General features: G+C 43.1%; 1 protein-coding gene across 1 annotated transcript in view; it reads left to right on the top strand.

The window, feature by feature from the left end:
- The window catches only part of msrab (methionine sulfoxide reductase Ab), a 29,979-nt gene that overhangs the window by 14,022 nt on the left and 1,147 nt on the right, over positions 1-14,810 (top strand). The window contains exon 5 of the mRNA XM_070920173.1: positions 6,325-6,431. Within this exon, the coding sequence (XP_070776274.1) occupies positions 6,325-6,431 (107 nt within the window). The remainder of the gene's footprint in view (positions 1-6,324; positions 6,432-14,810) is intronic.

The raw sequence follows: 14,810 nt of genomic DNA, 5'->3' as shown, positions 1-14,810 counted from the left end.
ACTTCAATTCCCTGTTGGGGTACCCCCATGTCTCCCTGTGTCACCACATCCCTCAATTTAGGGATGCCCCAGCCATCTAAAGCCAAACCCCGCAGGAGGTGACCTTGACCCCTGACCTGTGACCTCTGCCACCCCCACACTTCTAACCCAACCCCTTACCTCTTTGCTGGTTGGCTGAGAATGGTGTGCTCATTACCAGGTGTCAGTTATTACACCCTCACACACACTGACAGCCCTAATTTATGGAGATTGCGGCACGTGTGTGTGCACATTGTGGGGGTTGAGTTATGTGTATCCATTTGATTATGTTTAAGTTATATGGTTTATAACTTAGAAGTAGAACTATGTTTGCTTTCGTTAGACAAAATTCTCAGCATTTTTTGTGCACTTGTTCACCTTGCATTGAAATATACTCTCACAGATAAGAACCTGATTGAAACAATGTGGGAGAAATGAAATGGAAAAGGAGGGGGAGAGGGAGAAGAATTGATATGGAAGAGAGAGCAAAATAAAGATGGTTACAACTTCAAAAAACAAAAATACATTAGATCCCAACCTGAGCTTTGATTGTTGATTAGAGGCAGAGACCTCAGCATCAGTGTTTTGCATAATAATGGCTGATAGATAAAACACCAAATAACACACACAAACACAGAAATGCACACGCAGCCTTATTATTATTTGAGTTTTGGAAAATTGAGTTGACACCACACAAAATACTATGAACTGCATTAAAAGATTTTTGCTCTGAAATGAGATGTGCAACATTTGAAATATCAGTACTTTCTTACAAATATATTGCCCACAGGGAAGTGAAACTGACAGAAAATTGAAGTCAAATATAATATTAGTTTTGAATTTATGCAATGATCATAGGATAGTATTTCTCTTTACTTCATTTTGAAATTGTTACATGATGTGTAAATTTGACAGAAATTGAACTCTCTGTCCCAAAGCTGTGTGTTGTTTGAGAGTGATAGAAGATTGTGATAGAAATGTTCTACATAGATTTGCATCATCATCTGAACACAATCTAGAGTCGAAGCATTTTTTTTCCTTGACTAAACCTTATCATATGATATGGGGAATTTAACCACTGCTCTCATCCGGACTGATTTGAGTACAACAGTGGAACAAGCTCTACTTGTTAGATTTAGATGCAGCTAAAAATAAACAGCGTAAGGGCCAGAATCACAGTACTCTGACAACATGCCCAGAACCATGAAGTGATCATGTTAGAGAGCACTGCTCCAGTAGAGAAAATAGAAGCTAAGGAGGGAGATAAAACAGATTTTTAAGAGAGATGACGATAGTTCCTGCAGTAATCTACATGATGTGCCTGTACACCTTTTTAGAGTCATGTATACACACACACACACGCACAGTGCTGTTGCCAAGGCACACACACAGTTCCGCTGTTGGTTTAAGGATGCCTCCGTGTGTGTAGTGTCACCATCTGACAGCCAGCAGAGCATCGCTTTCTGTTTTGCTCTGTATGTTTGCATATGTCACATATTCACTCCCCTTAGTATATGTATTCTGTGTGTGTGTGTGTGTGTGTGTGTGTTTGCACGTGCAGGCGAGTGTATGTGTGTGTCCGCTGGGGATGCTCTCACCATCCCAACTCCGTACTCTGCCTCTGTCTCCAGCGCGTCAGGAGCGGCTTACATAAGAACAGGGCAAAAATAGCAGCTGAGAGGGGAGAGGAGGAGAGGGCTCTGCTGGCACGCACACAGTCGTAACGGGACCGTGGGGCACGGCACAACCCAAGTACTATCGCGCGCACACACACACACACACACACATAGAGAGAGAGGGAAGACTGCAGTTATCAGTATTTATTTGTGGTTTACTTTTTTTGACAGAATAGTAGAAATAACGATCGCTGGTCAGACTCCATCAGCGTGAAAAACACCAAATAATCCCCGCTGATGTTTCAACTTACACACAGGGCAGACCTGAAGGGGGTCTACAAGTATTACATTGTGTGACAGTGTGGGGAAATGCAGATAGGGGGTAGGAATAAAAAGGTAAAAGAAGAAGAAAAAAGAAACTACATTAGATTGTTCATTAGTGCTCACTCTGCTGCAGTCTAATTGGTACGCACTGCCAAGTGCAATAATTCTGAATTCACTTCAAATGTTTTTCCTCCTCGCTCAGAAGGATGCAAAAAGTCACCAATTATGCAGAAACAGTTCTTAATTGCAGACACTGACAATAGCTTGACTGCTGAAATGTTTATTCTTTTGTCTCTGTAATTAAATGTTTTTTTTTTTGGGGGGGGGGGGGGTTGGTTTGCCTCAATTGCAGTCTTTTCTTGTTTTACATCTATTTGAGTGCTGAGTGCCCTCCTGAAATACAGAGGGAGTGAGGGAGCTGAAAGAGACAGAGGGGAAGGAGGGAAAGTACATAAAGAGGTGGAGAGGTGAGGCTAATCTCAGCTTTTACAGTTGTTAACGGATGAAGGATTGTCGTGAAAAAAGACGCCAGGGGAGAATAAGCCGGGGTCAGGCCACTGGTTCTGTAGAGGGGTGGGAAGAAAGGGACACACATCAGCTCTCACTCTTGGCCTATAAGTTCGCTGTCTGTCTCTTCATCTTGTCCTCCGTCCTTACCAGTTTTTCATAGCAGCCAACACATTTTTTAATCTGATTACCTTACTGTTCCATCTCCTTTTGTTTGCCTGCAACTGGCTATGCTTTGTGCATCCCCACCCCTCAACCACACATATGAACATACATATATGTGCGTGTGGTTAGAGAGAACAAGGAATGGAAGTTTGAAGGAAATGAGTGGGGGGGGCATAAGGAAACAGCCAAAGACAGAAGGTGAATGAGCACGATTTGCAGAAGGAAGGAGTGCAGGGGAAGTTGGAAGTGGGAGAAATAGCAGGCTTTTATCCCCAACTGCCAGCAGGGACAAGCTGAGTGGTGCCGTTTTTTGTTGTTTTTTTGTTTTTTTTGCGTGCAAGGAAAAACACTGGAAGAGATTTTACAGAGTTGCAAGAAATCTCAGCGGGTTTAAACACAACAAGCTCAAAAAGTGTATGCATGTACGTTTGTGTATGCAGGTTTGTGCATGAATGTCTGTTGGAGAAAGTAGGTAGTCCCTCTGAGACTTGAGTTACCCTACCACCCTCCCACTTTGTCTGAATTTGGCTTCCATTTGTGTTGAAGGGGCTACTTTTACATTTTCTGATTTGGGGGGGAGCAATTAATTAATATTTTTGGCTTTGTGGGCGTAGGTCAGTGACCCTGAGAGGCGGCGTGCGTATGTGTGTGCGTGTGTGTGACCCGTAGCCCCTCCCCTTCTGTCCACCCCCCATTACCCTCTGCTTTCAGAGGCAAGGCTCTCATGCATAATGCAGAGAGAACAGGGAGGCTCTCATTAATAATTACTGCAGCCTTTGATGGATGGAGAAAATAACGAAGGGGGCTGTTAAAAATGGAGAGAGCAAGAGAGAGACAGCGGAGGCGGGAGGGGGGGAATCGAAGTTTTTTTGGGTGGTATTAGTTGCCGTTGTAGTTCTTTGAGGACTGAATGCTTATGGGGATGGATTTGGACTTAGTACAGTCAAAAGCTAGGCTGATGTTTTGGATGGTGTTAATATTTTGATTAGGGAGTAACTCTTCTTCTGATGGTGGAGGGATCTCTGAAGATGTGATGAATCTTAATTGTCTTTGTGTTGGAAGCAGATACTACCACTCAAGGGTGTTTGTCTCTTGACTTTTCTCTGATATTCCATGTCATTAACCATTTCTTTGAGATGAAAAGCCTTTGTCGTCTTTCCTTTTTTAAATGAAATATTAAACTTCTACTTTTCCTGTAAGGTAGAAAATACATTCTTTGTTCTGCTGTAAAATACCTTTAATTAGATTACAGCAGTCAGACCTATATGATGCTGGTTTTGCTCTCATAATTAATATACATATTTTATCCATACATGATCTTGCACATGTATATGCAAGTATAACTGTCTGTGGATGTGTGTGTATGGTTGGGCTGGTCAAAACCCCGAGGTCAGCAGGGAAGGTCAGAGGGAACAGCCAAGCTACAAGACCCCATGCCAGCCAGCCAATCCCAGTAAAGGCTCTGGTGGACAGCCAATGGCAGAGTGGCTCGGTGGCCTTTGATGGAGGGGCCACCATTAGCCTCGTCACTGAACAACAGCACTGGGGGCAAGATGGCCGACATCCAACACTGCAGAGATGGAGGGAAAGAGGGATGAGGGTAGAGATAGATGCAGAGACAGAGGGAGACAAATGAGAGAGTGGGTTGAATTGTAAATGGTACAATAAAGACAAAATAGACGTAAAGAAGTTGAATTGGAAAATATATGTTTATGAAATAGTAGAATATGAAATTGGGGATATTTTTAGCCACACAAGTGACAACCTGTGACTGACATTTGTGAGCATGTTGGCGTTTAGCGTCATGCACCGCTGTGTTTAAGTACAGCCTCGCGGAGACACTAGCATGGCTGTAGACGTTAATATTCTAGTTAAGATCTGTTGACGGGACGAGGTTGAGAATGGAGGGAAAGACAAAAGACAGATTGTGTTGTGGTGAACTTGGCCAATTTGACAGTAAACCACTACACCCTTTTAAAAATCATATTCGAACAACTCAAGCTTTTCATATTGTTGATGAAATTTTCAGTGAAGCAAACTCTCTGAGGCATTCAGTGTTTGACTGCGAGAAGCTGACGTCTGCTTGTCTGCTCTGATTTGAATGAAGACCAGATGAATACTTATAGCCATTATATCTGAACAGACGGTGTCACAGATAGGTTGTGACACTCTATGATGTAAGGTAACATTTAATCTAAAGAGAACAAGATATGCAGATCACAGTGTCAGGGAAATGCCAGCATCTTGTGGCTCCAGCTTGTCTGCACATTTATTGAAAACCAATTTTCTCCCACAATATAAATATAGAGTAGCATATGAGATATTAACAGGTGTACTGTTCAGTGTGTTGTTTGACAAAATGTAAAACATTTTAAAGCTTATATGGGCAACAGACCTTATCTTCTGAGGAAATCCTTGTGGGTTTTTTCATCTAAGGATGTCATCTCAGCTTCCTACAGACAGACCTAACATATTTCCCTCCACACATTGCAATTTAGAGGCATTGTTTTACTCATTTATTCAATCAACATGTTATATTTACAATCCCACTGAGAATATTCAGCTCTATGAAACGTTTTAGCATCTTTCAGCTAATTGTTTTCGTTCGCAACTTTTTGGTTCACTCTCACCCCTCTCCTCAACCTGTTTCTTGTGAACATAGAGCATTTAGCTGCTAAAGAGCCAGATATTTACCTCAGGACTTGGTGTTGGAGTTAACAGGAGAGAGTGAATGTGGCGGATGGACACAAATACGTCTCCAAATGAATGCTAATATTGTTCTATGGCTTGTGTTTTTACATATATATATATGTATGTATATATGCACTATATAAAATGATAATTCCATTGTTGTGTTTACAGCTTGCTGTCCCCAAGTGGCCAAAATAATCAAGTAATAGTGCTTTAAGAAAATGTCTTTGAAAAATGGGGGAGGAAATGGACACGACAACAAGACACAAATACATGAATACTGCTGCATGACAAAGACACTGCATACACAAAAGTTCAGAGTACTTCAATCACTGAGCAATAGTCTGCAATAATCCGTTGTTCAATTTAAGTAAGCCACTGTCACTGTCTGCAGGCTGAACGGCCAAGCTGTAAAAGCCTTAAAGAGGAACACACACACATGCCTCTTGTCCCAGCCCATAACAAAAGGCCAAAGATTGAGAAAGACAAGGATTTAGAAAGTTAGATGAAAAAAGAATGATGCTCTTCAGTAAAGAGGAGAAACAAAGGCTGAGTGGGAGAGAGGGTAAGAGATAAAGACTGAGAAATGCCTGCCATGGAGTGGTCCATGGATGCCAGAGCTGCTCAGGATTGTAGTCTCTGAAAAGCATGGAAGTGATGGCAGCTGTTTGGCCTCCTAATCAAGGTACACTAGGCCTGGGCCTCCTCCAAACGCACTGATGTAAAGCTGATGAAAATTTTGACAGTGCCACATGGATGACAAAGAAGGAGAAAATGCACCCACCTACATGAGCCCATACACCTACACACCGCAGGCCTCCTTAATGAAAGCCCAAATCTGCTGTGATCTTTGAATTCATTTGGCTTCATGAATCAAGATGCCGGATGATGACATAATTGTGAAAACCTTTTACATGCAAATGACATTGTGTCTGTGGTGATTGTGGAACTTATCCTTGTTTTTGAGGTGTCTTATTTTCCCTTTGTGTGTGTGTTTACACAGGTATGAGGCAGCAAAATGACCATGGTACTCAGTATCGTTCAGCCATTTACACGTCCAACCCCGCTCAACAGGAGCTTGCATTGAAGACCAAAGTGGCCTTCCAGCAGGTATAATACCCACACACACATCACAAGGTTTCACCATGACATTTACTCAAGCGTGGTGTTACATATAACTAAACCATGTGTGAAGGAAGATAGTAGCAGCAGAGCATCTGTTGAAAATGTGTTAAAAGATGTGAAGATGTGATTGTCATTTGCTGTTCAGTGATGAGCCATAACATAAGACGCATTTCCCCAACTTCACACACATCATTCCTGTTAAAGGACTACAGTTGTGCAGTAACTTCATAAAACAAAACATAATAAAACATCATTTTGTCACCATTTCAAATAACTTTTGTGGCCGTTAAGCAGAGCTAAGCTGTAGTTTGGAGTTGTCCTAGTTATTTGAATAACAATTACAAGCCAGTCTCTGGAGTGGTGACCTCGTAGAGTTTGATGCTGTTTAGTTAAGAAAGCCACCTCTGTTAAGTTGATCCCCATCTACATTCAATCGGTGACACCCTCTTTCTTAAACTGAAAGAGAGGAAGAGGGTCGATAGGTCATCAAAACTAATTTTCTAAAGCGTGTCCTCTCAGTGGCACACGCGTCGCCCTTTTGTTCTTTATCCATCTGTCCGTCCGTCCATCCATTAGTCCATCTATCCGTTGATCCCTGCATCACTTTGGTTTGTTCGTTTCTAAATGGTATTCATGGACACATGGGGAGCAAATTATGATCGTCATGGTTACTTAGGGCTCCCGGGGTCAGCAGTCATGGGCCACAGGGCTGCCATGGCAACAACCTCCCAACCTTGGCCTTGGGCTGGGGTCAGGGGTGAGAGAGGAGTGGCAGCTGGGACCAGGAAGGTAGTGAATGGGGGTAAAGGAAAAAGAGGGAGGCAATCAGATCAGAGGGCCATGACTGACAGGTAATCAACTGACAGTGAGCCCGCACACACACACATGCACACACATCACTGTGCACCATCGCAGTCTTTACAAACATAAAATCTTAAACTGTTGTGGGACAGTGGGATGAGGAGTTTACAACAACATAAGTTGTTCAGCAGGAAGGAGTTTGCTTCTCACTCAATTGTTGATGTTCAATTAAAACTAAGACTTTTCTGAGCACTATTACAACTTCTCATCCATGTTGTCTTGAAAGTAGTAGCAGTTGATAAAATAATCTCACCTCTAATGATATTTGATATTAGAATCTAATGTATTATTATTATTATTATTATTATTAAAAGTTAATGGATTGTAATAGTAATTTAATGAATTCTGAAACTCAACCTTTAAGCAAAAAAGAAGTTCTTAAAATCCCCTGAAAATATGATTCGGACTAAAGCTCCAGAACAGCAACTAAATGGACCTTGAGGTGAAATTGTTCTGTCAAAGAAAAAGAATACAAGTAGTAACAAAATCCATGAAAATGTACTTGCTGTTGTGTTTTCATTACCCTATAAATGTTTGTTTTGACGTAATAAAACTCACAATGCCCTCTCTATATGGTTCTTAAAAAATATCTGGTACACCTTTCCTTTATCCATCAATTCATGCAGTAAACAGATATGTGCTGTGTGCTGAAAACGTTTGGATATTCAGGCAAAAATTCTAATTTTGTGAAAATATTTTTTTGAAGATTTTGCAAAAACTGTCCTAGAATATGTATAGTACCACTGACAGCCCAATTGGTGGTATTTATGAGTAGCCTAACCTTTTCTGAAAATAATAACATGCCTAACTAAGACATGTAATGACCAGTGAACCAGTGAATAAGCAGTGTGAAAACCAACAAAAACAGACAAGGGTTCATTGGGTTAATATTACAGCACAAAAAGGGCTATTATATCAAGCATTATCTTTTTGTCACCTCAATGCCTGGGAAAGGCTGAGAACCGTAACCCAGGTTGCTGCAGACACTCACAAAACACACCCATTTACCAACATCCAGGGGAGAAGCAGCACTCAGACTCTCTCCCCACCGACGCTGCTGACACCACCGATCTGTCAACCACTTCAGTGGCACCCCAGTTTCATCTGAGGGCCACTGGGACACATATCTTCTCAAAGCAGCTGACACGCTCTGAACCAAAATGGCAGCTTCCTGCCCTGAAATGGTTGCCTTGCCGCATTGATGCTGAGTCTCAAGAACGCCTGGCTTGAAAATGGCAACTCTACAGAGGAAGGGCTTGCCGTGTGTGTCCGTCCGTGCGCGTGAGGTTGTGTGTGAGCGTGTGTTTTATCCTATAAGGCCAATGCTCCCTATCAGGAGAAGTGGGCGCATGTTCGGGAGAGTGACAAGAGAGAGTGGGTGGAGGCGATCTAAGACGATCAGAGATAAGACAGGCATCACAAAATCCAGATTCCACCCCACTGCCAGCCCATGACTCACACACACACACAAGCATGTACGTACAGACACACTCACACAGACATACATTTGGCACATACGCGCACAGCCCAATGAATAATTAACCCATACGAAGAGTCTCTTCTGCAGGGCTTTCAGTTTCTTAACTTCAGCATTGGTGGTGGTGGGGGGTGGGGGGTGGAGGGTTGAGAGTGGGGGTGCGGAGAGTGAGGCAGAAAAGCTTGTTTAAGCGCGAGAGCAGAGAGGGGGAGGAGAGGGAGGGGGGAAGGAGAGAGGAGAGGAGAAGGGGGTTCTCTATAATGAAATTTGAAATTTGCAGAACATCAAAGGCTTCTGTAGCCAAGCCGCTGTGGCAGCAGAGCAGAGAGGAGGAGTGCATCTCTTTCTCTCCCTCTGTCACCCCCATCTCTCTCTTTCCCCTTCTCTCTTTCTCTCTATCCCTCCCTCTCTTCTGCTAAAATGTGTCTCCCCAGAGCTGGGGAGGGGGGGTGAATGTAGGGTGAGAGAGAAGGAATGGGAAGAGTTGATTAGGGGGAGAGTGCGGGGTGGTGGTGGGGGTGGGTTAGAGATGGGTTAGGGTTTGGAGAGAGAAATGGATGAACGGGGGTTCTATATATATATATATATATATATATATATTTATGTGTGTGTGTGTGTGTGTGTGTGTGTGTGTATGAACAATAGGGTTTATCAAGCCAGCTTGAATATTGCGTGTGTACACGCACATGCATGTGTGTAGGGCCTTGGAGGGGTGAGTGTGCCCTCTGATAAGGCATCCTAACTTAATGAGCTTGAAAGGGGGAAATGGGGGGTGCACAGAGGTTCGGATGATGGTTGGGAAAAAAAAGGGGTGGGGTGGGGGTCGTTTGGGGCTAGAAGTCTTGAGGAGAAGCCTGGGGGTTGTTAAAAAGGGGCACAGCATGTCACACAAGCTCACATCTCTCATTTTGGAAAGTCTTCAAAAGTCCGATTTACCCCTCCAACTATTCCCCAGCTCTCACGTTTTATAGCCAGTCTGTCTACATCAAAATTTTTGCTTTGTACTGAACCAATCAATAGCAACAAGACATCTTTCTCATGTAACTACAAGACGGTATTGGCTAAGATACAGCAGTTAATAGAACATTTTTAGTGGTATATTGTTCACAGATAACTTTTAATTGCCAGAAGGTAAATGCCCATCCCTCAGTGAGATATGGTGGAGTACAATGCAGCTAATGTTAAAAGGCGATCAATCGCACAAGAATGCAGGGATGATCTTCTGCGTTTTTCAGGCTTTAGATGTTGAGCTACTTGTTGTCTTCCCTGGGAAAAAAAACAACAACAAAAAAACGTAGGAGCGTGCACCGCCTCGCTCCGAGACTCAAGTGTGCGCATCCTCGAAATGTAGGAGTGTTGGCTTCCTCGCTCACAAAATGTAGGAGCGCTCGCTGAAGATTAGAGCCCAGCTAAAATGGATGCCTGACCCGCACTGAGAAAGAGAGATGAACAGGGGCAGGGAAGGGCAGGGGAGGGGGTGGGGGGGGACTCTTCATCATATCTGTGCATAGACAGACACACGGAGGGGAATACACATCTTTGAGCTCACAGGCACAGTTATGTACATGAATGTTTTACATATATGCCATTTTACAGAACGTCACAGCAACAAGAAGCATAGACCTCTTTCAGTATCTTCTTTCTTTCAGACTGTTTTTTTTTCACACCTTCTCACTACAGTCTGTTTTCACTCTGTCAGCCTCTTGATAATCTCCCATTCTCTCTTTTACTTCACTCCATCTCTTATCTTTCTCTCCCTGTCTGTCTTTCTCCTTCGTCCTCTCTCCATCACTCCTGCTCTGTCTCTCTCCTCCTGAGGTCATTGAGGGCAAGCGCAGTGCCGCGGACTAGTCGATAAGTATCATGTCAGGCTATTTCATCTGTTAGCAGCATTGTAGCACAGAGCAGCTTTGCTTTCTGCAGTATTCCAAAGAGTATTTAAATTTTAAAGATGTTGAAGGGCTTTTTTGTGCTCCAACGTTAAGGTGTGCAGCTACAGTGAGTGTTACATTGATTATTTTAGATCAAGAGATTATAGTAATGTACAAACCATGTTTGTCTTTTGTCTTTACATTGTGAATTACAGTAGAGGAAATTAATTACTGATTGATTTTTTTTTTAATTTTACATACATCAACACATATGATCAGCTTTTAAAATATCATGCAATATTATAGATTAAAATACCCAACAGTATATAAAGTAGTTAAGATTAGCTTAATCTATGCTGTTTACACAGTAATGCATCAATAATGATGATCCAGCATAACATAACACCTTTTTGCAGGCGTCATTCAGTTGTCTTACGAATAACAAGTTCTTTTGTACTTCTTCTCATGTAAAATTATGGATGTAGGACTTAATATGTGTAATGCAGTAATTTCACACATTGAGGCATTGCAATTTTACACAAAGTAAAAGATCTCATTACTCCTTCCACCACTGCCAAATTGTTATATTTAAATGGGAAACCTTGTAAAACATGCTTTTGGCACTTCTGTACTTTAATATGGTAATGCCAATAAAGCAAATTTGAATTTGAGATCAAGACTGAGATGAGGACACCAGTAAAAATGAATAAAACCGAAGAGGTGAGTATCCAGAGAAATGGTAAATAGTGGCAACGACACACCAGTAACAGGAGTGCACTAAGAGATGATTACATAAATCACCGAATTGAGGTCATATCCCTCTTCAAATGTCTTCACCATGAGTCATCGGGTGTCACAAACTCTATGTCAATGTGCGTCTCTTCCCCACCACTCAGCAGCCGTAGGCCTTCCGAGGGAAAAAACAGAGAGAGACAAGACAGTGGGGTAGGAAGAGAGGACAGAGTACATTTTCCTCCTCCTCTTCCTCCTCCACCTCCACCCTCTCTCGGGGTGTCACGTCCTATTTGTGTCCTGGGGCCGTCTCTCTGGCGATGGTGATGGCGAGAGGGGCTCTCTCGCTTGGCTGGAGAGCAGGGAGGACTTGGTAGCACGAAGCGGTGGTCTGTGCTCACAGAGAGAGAGAGAGAATCGGCAATGGAGGGAGATGGAGAGCGAGTCGGGAAGGAGGAGAGAGAGAGAGAGAGAGAGAGAGATGCACCCGTTCAGCCATGTCTTTGACAGGGGAGTCTTTCCGACAGGCGTGAAGAAAGGAAGGGCTGACTGGGCTGAGTGAGCTCAGCCCTTGACACACACACAAACATGTTTTTGTCACTTATGAGGACATTGCATTGACTTACAATCATTCCCTAGCGATTAACCATAAGCAGTACATGCCTAACCCCAACCCTAACCCGAAAAACCAAGTCTTAACCCTGAAATTTAAAGGTCTACCTTGTTTGGACTCTTTTTGTCATCAAATGGGAGGTGAATCCCTATAATGTGGCTGTGTGACGTGATTTTTATACCCACAGTTATTCAAAAATACACATATGCTGAAGTATACCTAACGTGTCCTATATTCATGACCCTCCATTTCAATCCTCACACACACTCACACATACATACACATTTGCATGCACAAACGCAGATGAGCACATTTCTCTCCCTGTATGTAGCAGTCATTAAACGTCATCAACGATACAGCATCAAAATGCTCAACCTGAGGGCATCTAGTCTGCTCATCCTCTTTCGAATTTTCGCTCCTCCATCTTTGGCGTTTTTACCCTCCACATTCTTGCCTCCATTTCTCTGCTGCTGCTGCAGTGAGAGAGAGAGAGCGAAGCCACATAAGGTTATACACAGTGGCGTGACGCCATGCATTCTGATTTATAGATCTAAAATGGCTGCCGTGTTGTGACTGCTTTAGAGGGCTGGATGGAGAGCGAGGGAGTCGTGCGGGGGTGTCAGGGCGGGGGTGTACGTTTGCCCAGAATAGCAGACCTTTTCTTGGACATTGTGTTCTCCTCACATGAAGCGTCCTCTGCCCTGGAGGGTTTGCTACTACAGTGGTTTTAGCGATGATGACTGATTAATTAGGCCATGATGTACAAAGCTCCATGCTTGTGTCGGCTGGTTTGCTACAATGCTGTTGCACATAGGCAGGAAATATGGGTTCTTCTGAGTCAGACTACACACAGTGTGCATTTGAAAGGTAAATGTGTCCATGCTTGTGAGGTGTGTGCTCTATGTTGAGGGCTGCGTTGCGCTGTAGTTTGGTTTGTGGACGTTGGGTCCTTCCTGCAGGGAGATTAGAGCCCTCGCATTGTAGCGGCAGCCACTGAGGACTTAGAGGTCAGCTGCCGCCTCAGCCTCTCTGTGGGGCGCAGAGCTTTGATTTACTGACTCCACTGCATCACCTCCAACACACACACACACACACACACACACACACACACACACACACACACACACACACACACACACACACACACACACACAGCTAGTACCACACTGCCTCCATGTGGACAACATTGTACATTACCCTGCTGCCCTTCAGTGACATTATTCCCTCTTATGAATTAATGGTGATGCTTTTTTATATACGTTGTCTTCCCCTCACATGCACAGTTCCAAATGACCTAAAAGTACCTACTGGAACTTGTTCCTTCCTGGCCAAAATAATAGTTTCCTTACTTTTATTCAGCTCAGTTTCAGCAAAAGGTGCGTAGTCAGACATGTGGACTGCATCTTTTTTCCTTGGCTTGGTTTAGCAAAGCAGCAAACCCAGCAGACACAGAACATTTGGATTGATTAGGAGTCGTGTTTCTGGCCAGATGAACTGAAGCGCTGACTTTGCGGTCCATAAAATCAAAACAATGAGCCAAAACCTGCTCCAAAGGATTGAAAAGTGGGGTGATAATTCTCTGTTGGTTCATCATTACGAGCAACACCTTTTTACATTCCACATCATTTGAGCCATTGAATATATAAAAATATGAATTATTGCAGCTTTCATGTTTTGTCTTTCACTATATTCCTGCATAAATATGACTGTTTGGAGCATGAAAAGCAGTACAGTTCAACAGTGGAAAAGTGGATGATGCTGCAGTCTTTTGAGAAGCTTTAATAAGACATTTTGGTACTTTTCCTGCCTTGAAAACTTCCATCATAACCTCCATGAATTCGAGCTGACCACAGCCTCCATAAAGGGAGCAAGCTACAAACTTTAACAGGCAATTTGAAAGTTTTATCACCTTTTAAGAGGAGTGAAGTCTTCCTTTTAAATTCTCCAGCAGTATCCATGACAGTATCATGCAGAGAGCCAGGACGTATGCAGAAGCTTATAAGAACAGGTTGAGCCAGGATTGAATACATTCAGCTTCTGTTTCATAGTGCTTGCTGAACCCTGCCAATTGACGCCCCCATAAAGCAAAGCTCCTCAGTGCTGCACACTGTTCTGAGGTGTAGTGCGCTACATGCAAAGCTACTTGTTGCCCACAGACGCTCCCAGTGCACCTAGAACTTGTTGTTTTGTCAGCTCTCAGGAGCACTGATCTAGAGAGGACTGAGTGCTTGTATTATTAGATAGAGAAAACCACTCAGCACAGCAGGCATTTGATATATCTGTCAGAGGTGTTTAGTGTGTGTGTATGTGTGTCTATGGGAACGAGTGTGCTTTTTTTTTAGTGTGTTTGAAGCCTTCTCTCAAGGTGTTTAGAAAAGTGTAAGTATGAAAGTGTCTTAAGGAGTTCTCAAAGAGAGCGGATAGACTTTGATGCTTTGTCCCACAGAGAGAGCCACAGAGGCAAGCTGCACTTCAAAAAGAAAAAGATGCTCCTTTCTTCTGTCACTCAATCACCCTGCTTTCTCGTCGAGGAGCAGAAACTCTTTACTGTATTAGCGAGAGGTATTGAAAGTTCACATCCAATACACTGCAGAATAAAACAACCATTTAAGAGGTGTGTTCATTTTGAGGAAGTTGCAGAGAGAGGAGAAAGTAGTGCTGAATGTATGTCATGACTGTGGTGGTGGGAACTGAATCAGAACACATGAAGATGCTGCATGCTGGGAATATTTTCCTCACAGATGGTTTTGTTTTTAGCGAATTTAACCTTTTAACAGTACTGCTGTTGATCAAGGAGACCAGTGGTTCTA

This window comes from Enoplosus armatus, chromosome 15 (genome assembly GCF_043641665.1).
Source record: "Enoplosus armatus isolate fEnoArm2 chromosome 15, fEnoArm2.hap1, whole genome shotgun sequence".
In the NCBI taxonomy this organism is placed as follows: domain Eukaryota; kingdom Metazoa; phylum Chordata; class Actinopteri; order Centrarchiformes; family Enoplosidae; genus Enoplosus; species Enoplosus armatus.
The sequence above is the reverse complement of the archived record's forward strand: the minus strand, read 5'-3'. Positions and strand labels throughout refer to the sequence as shown.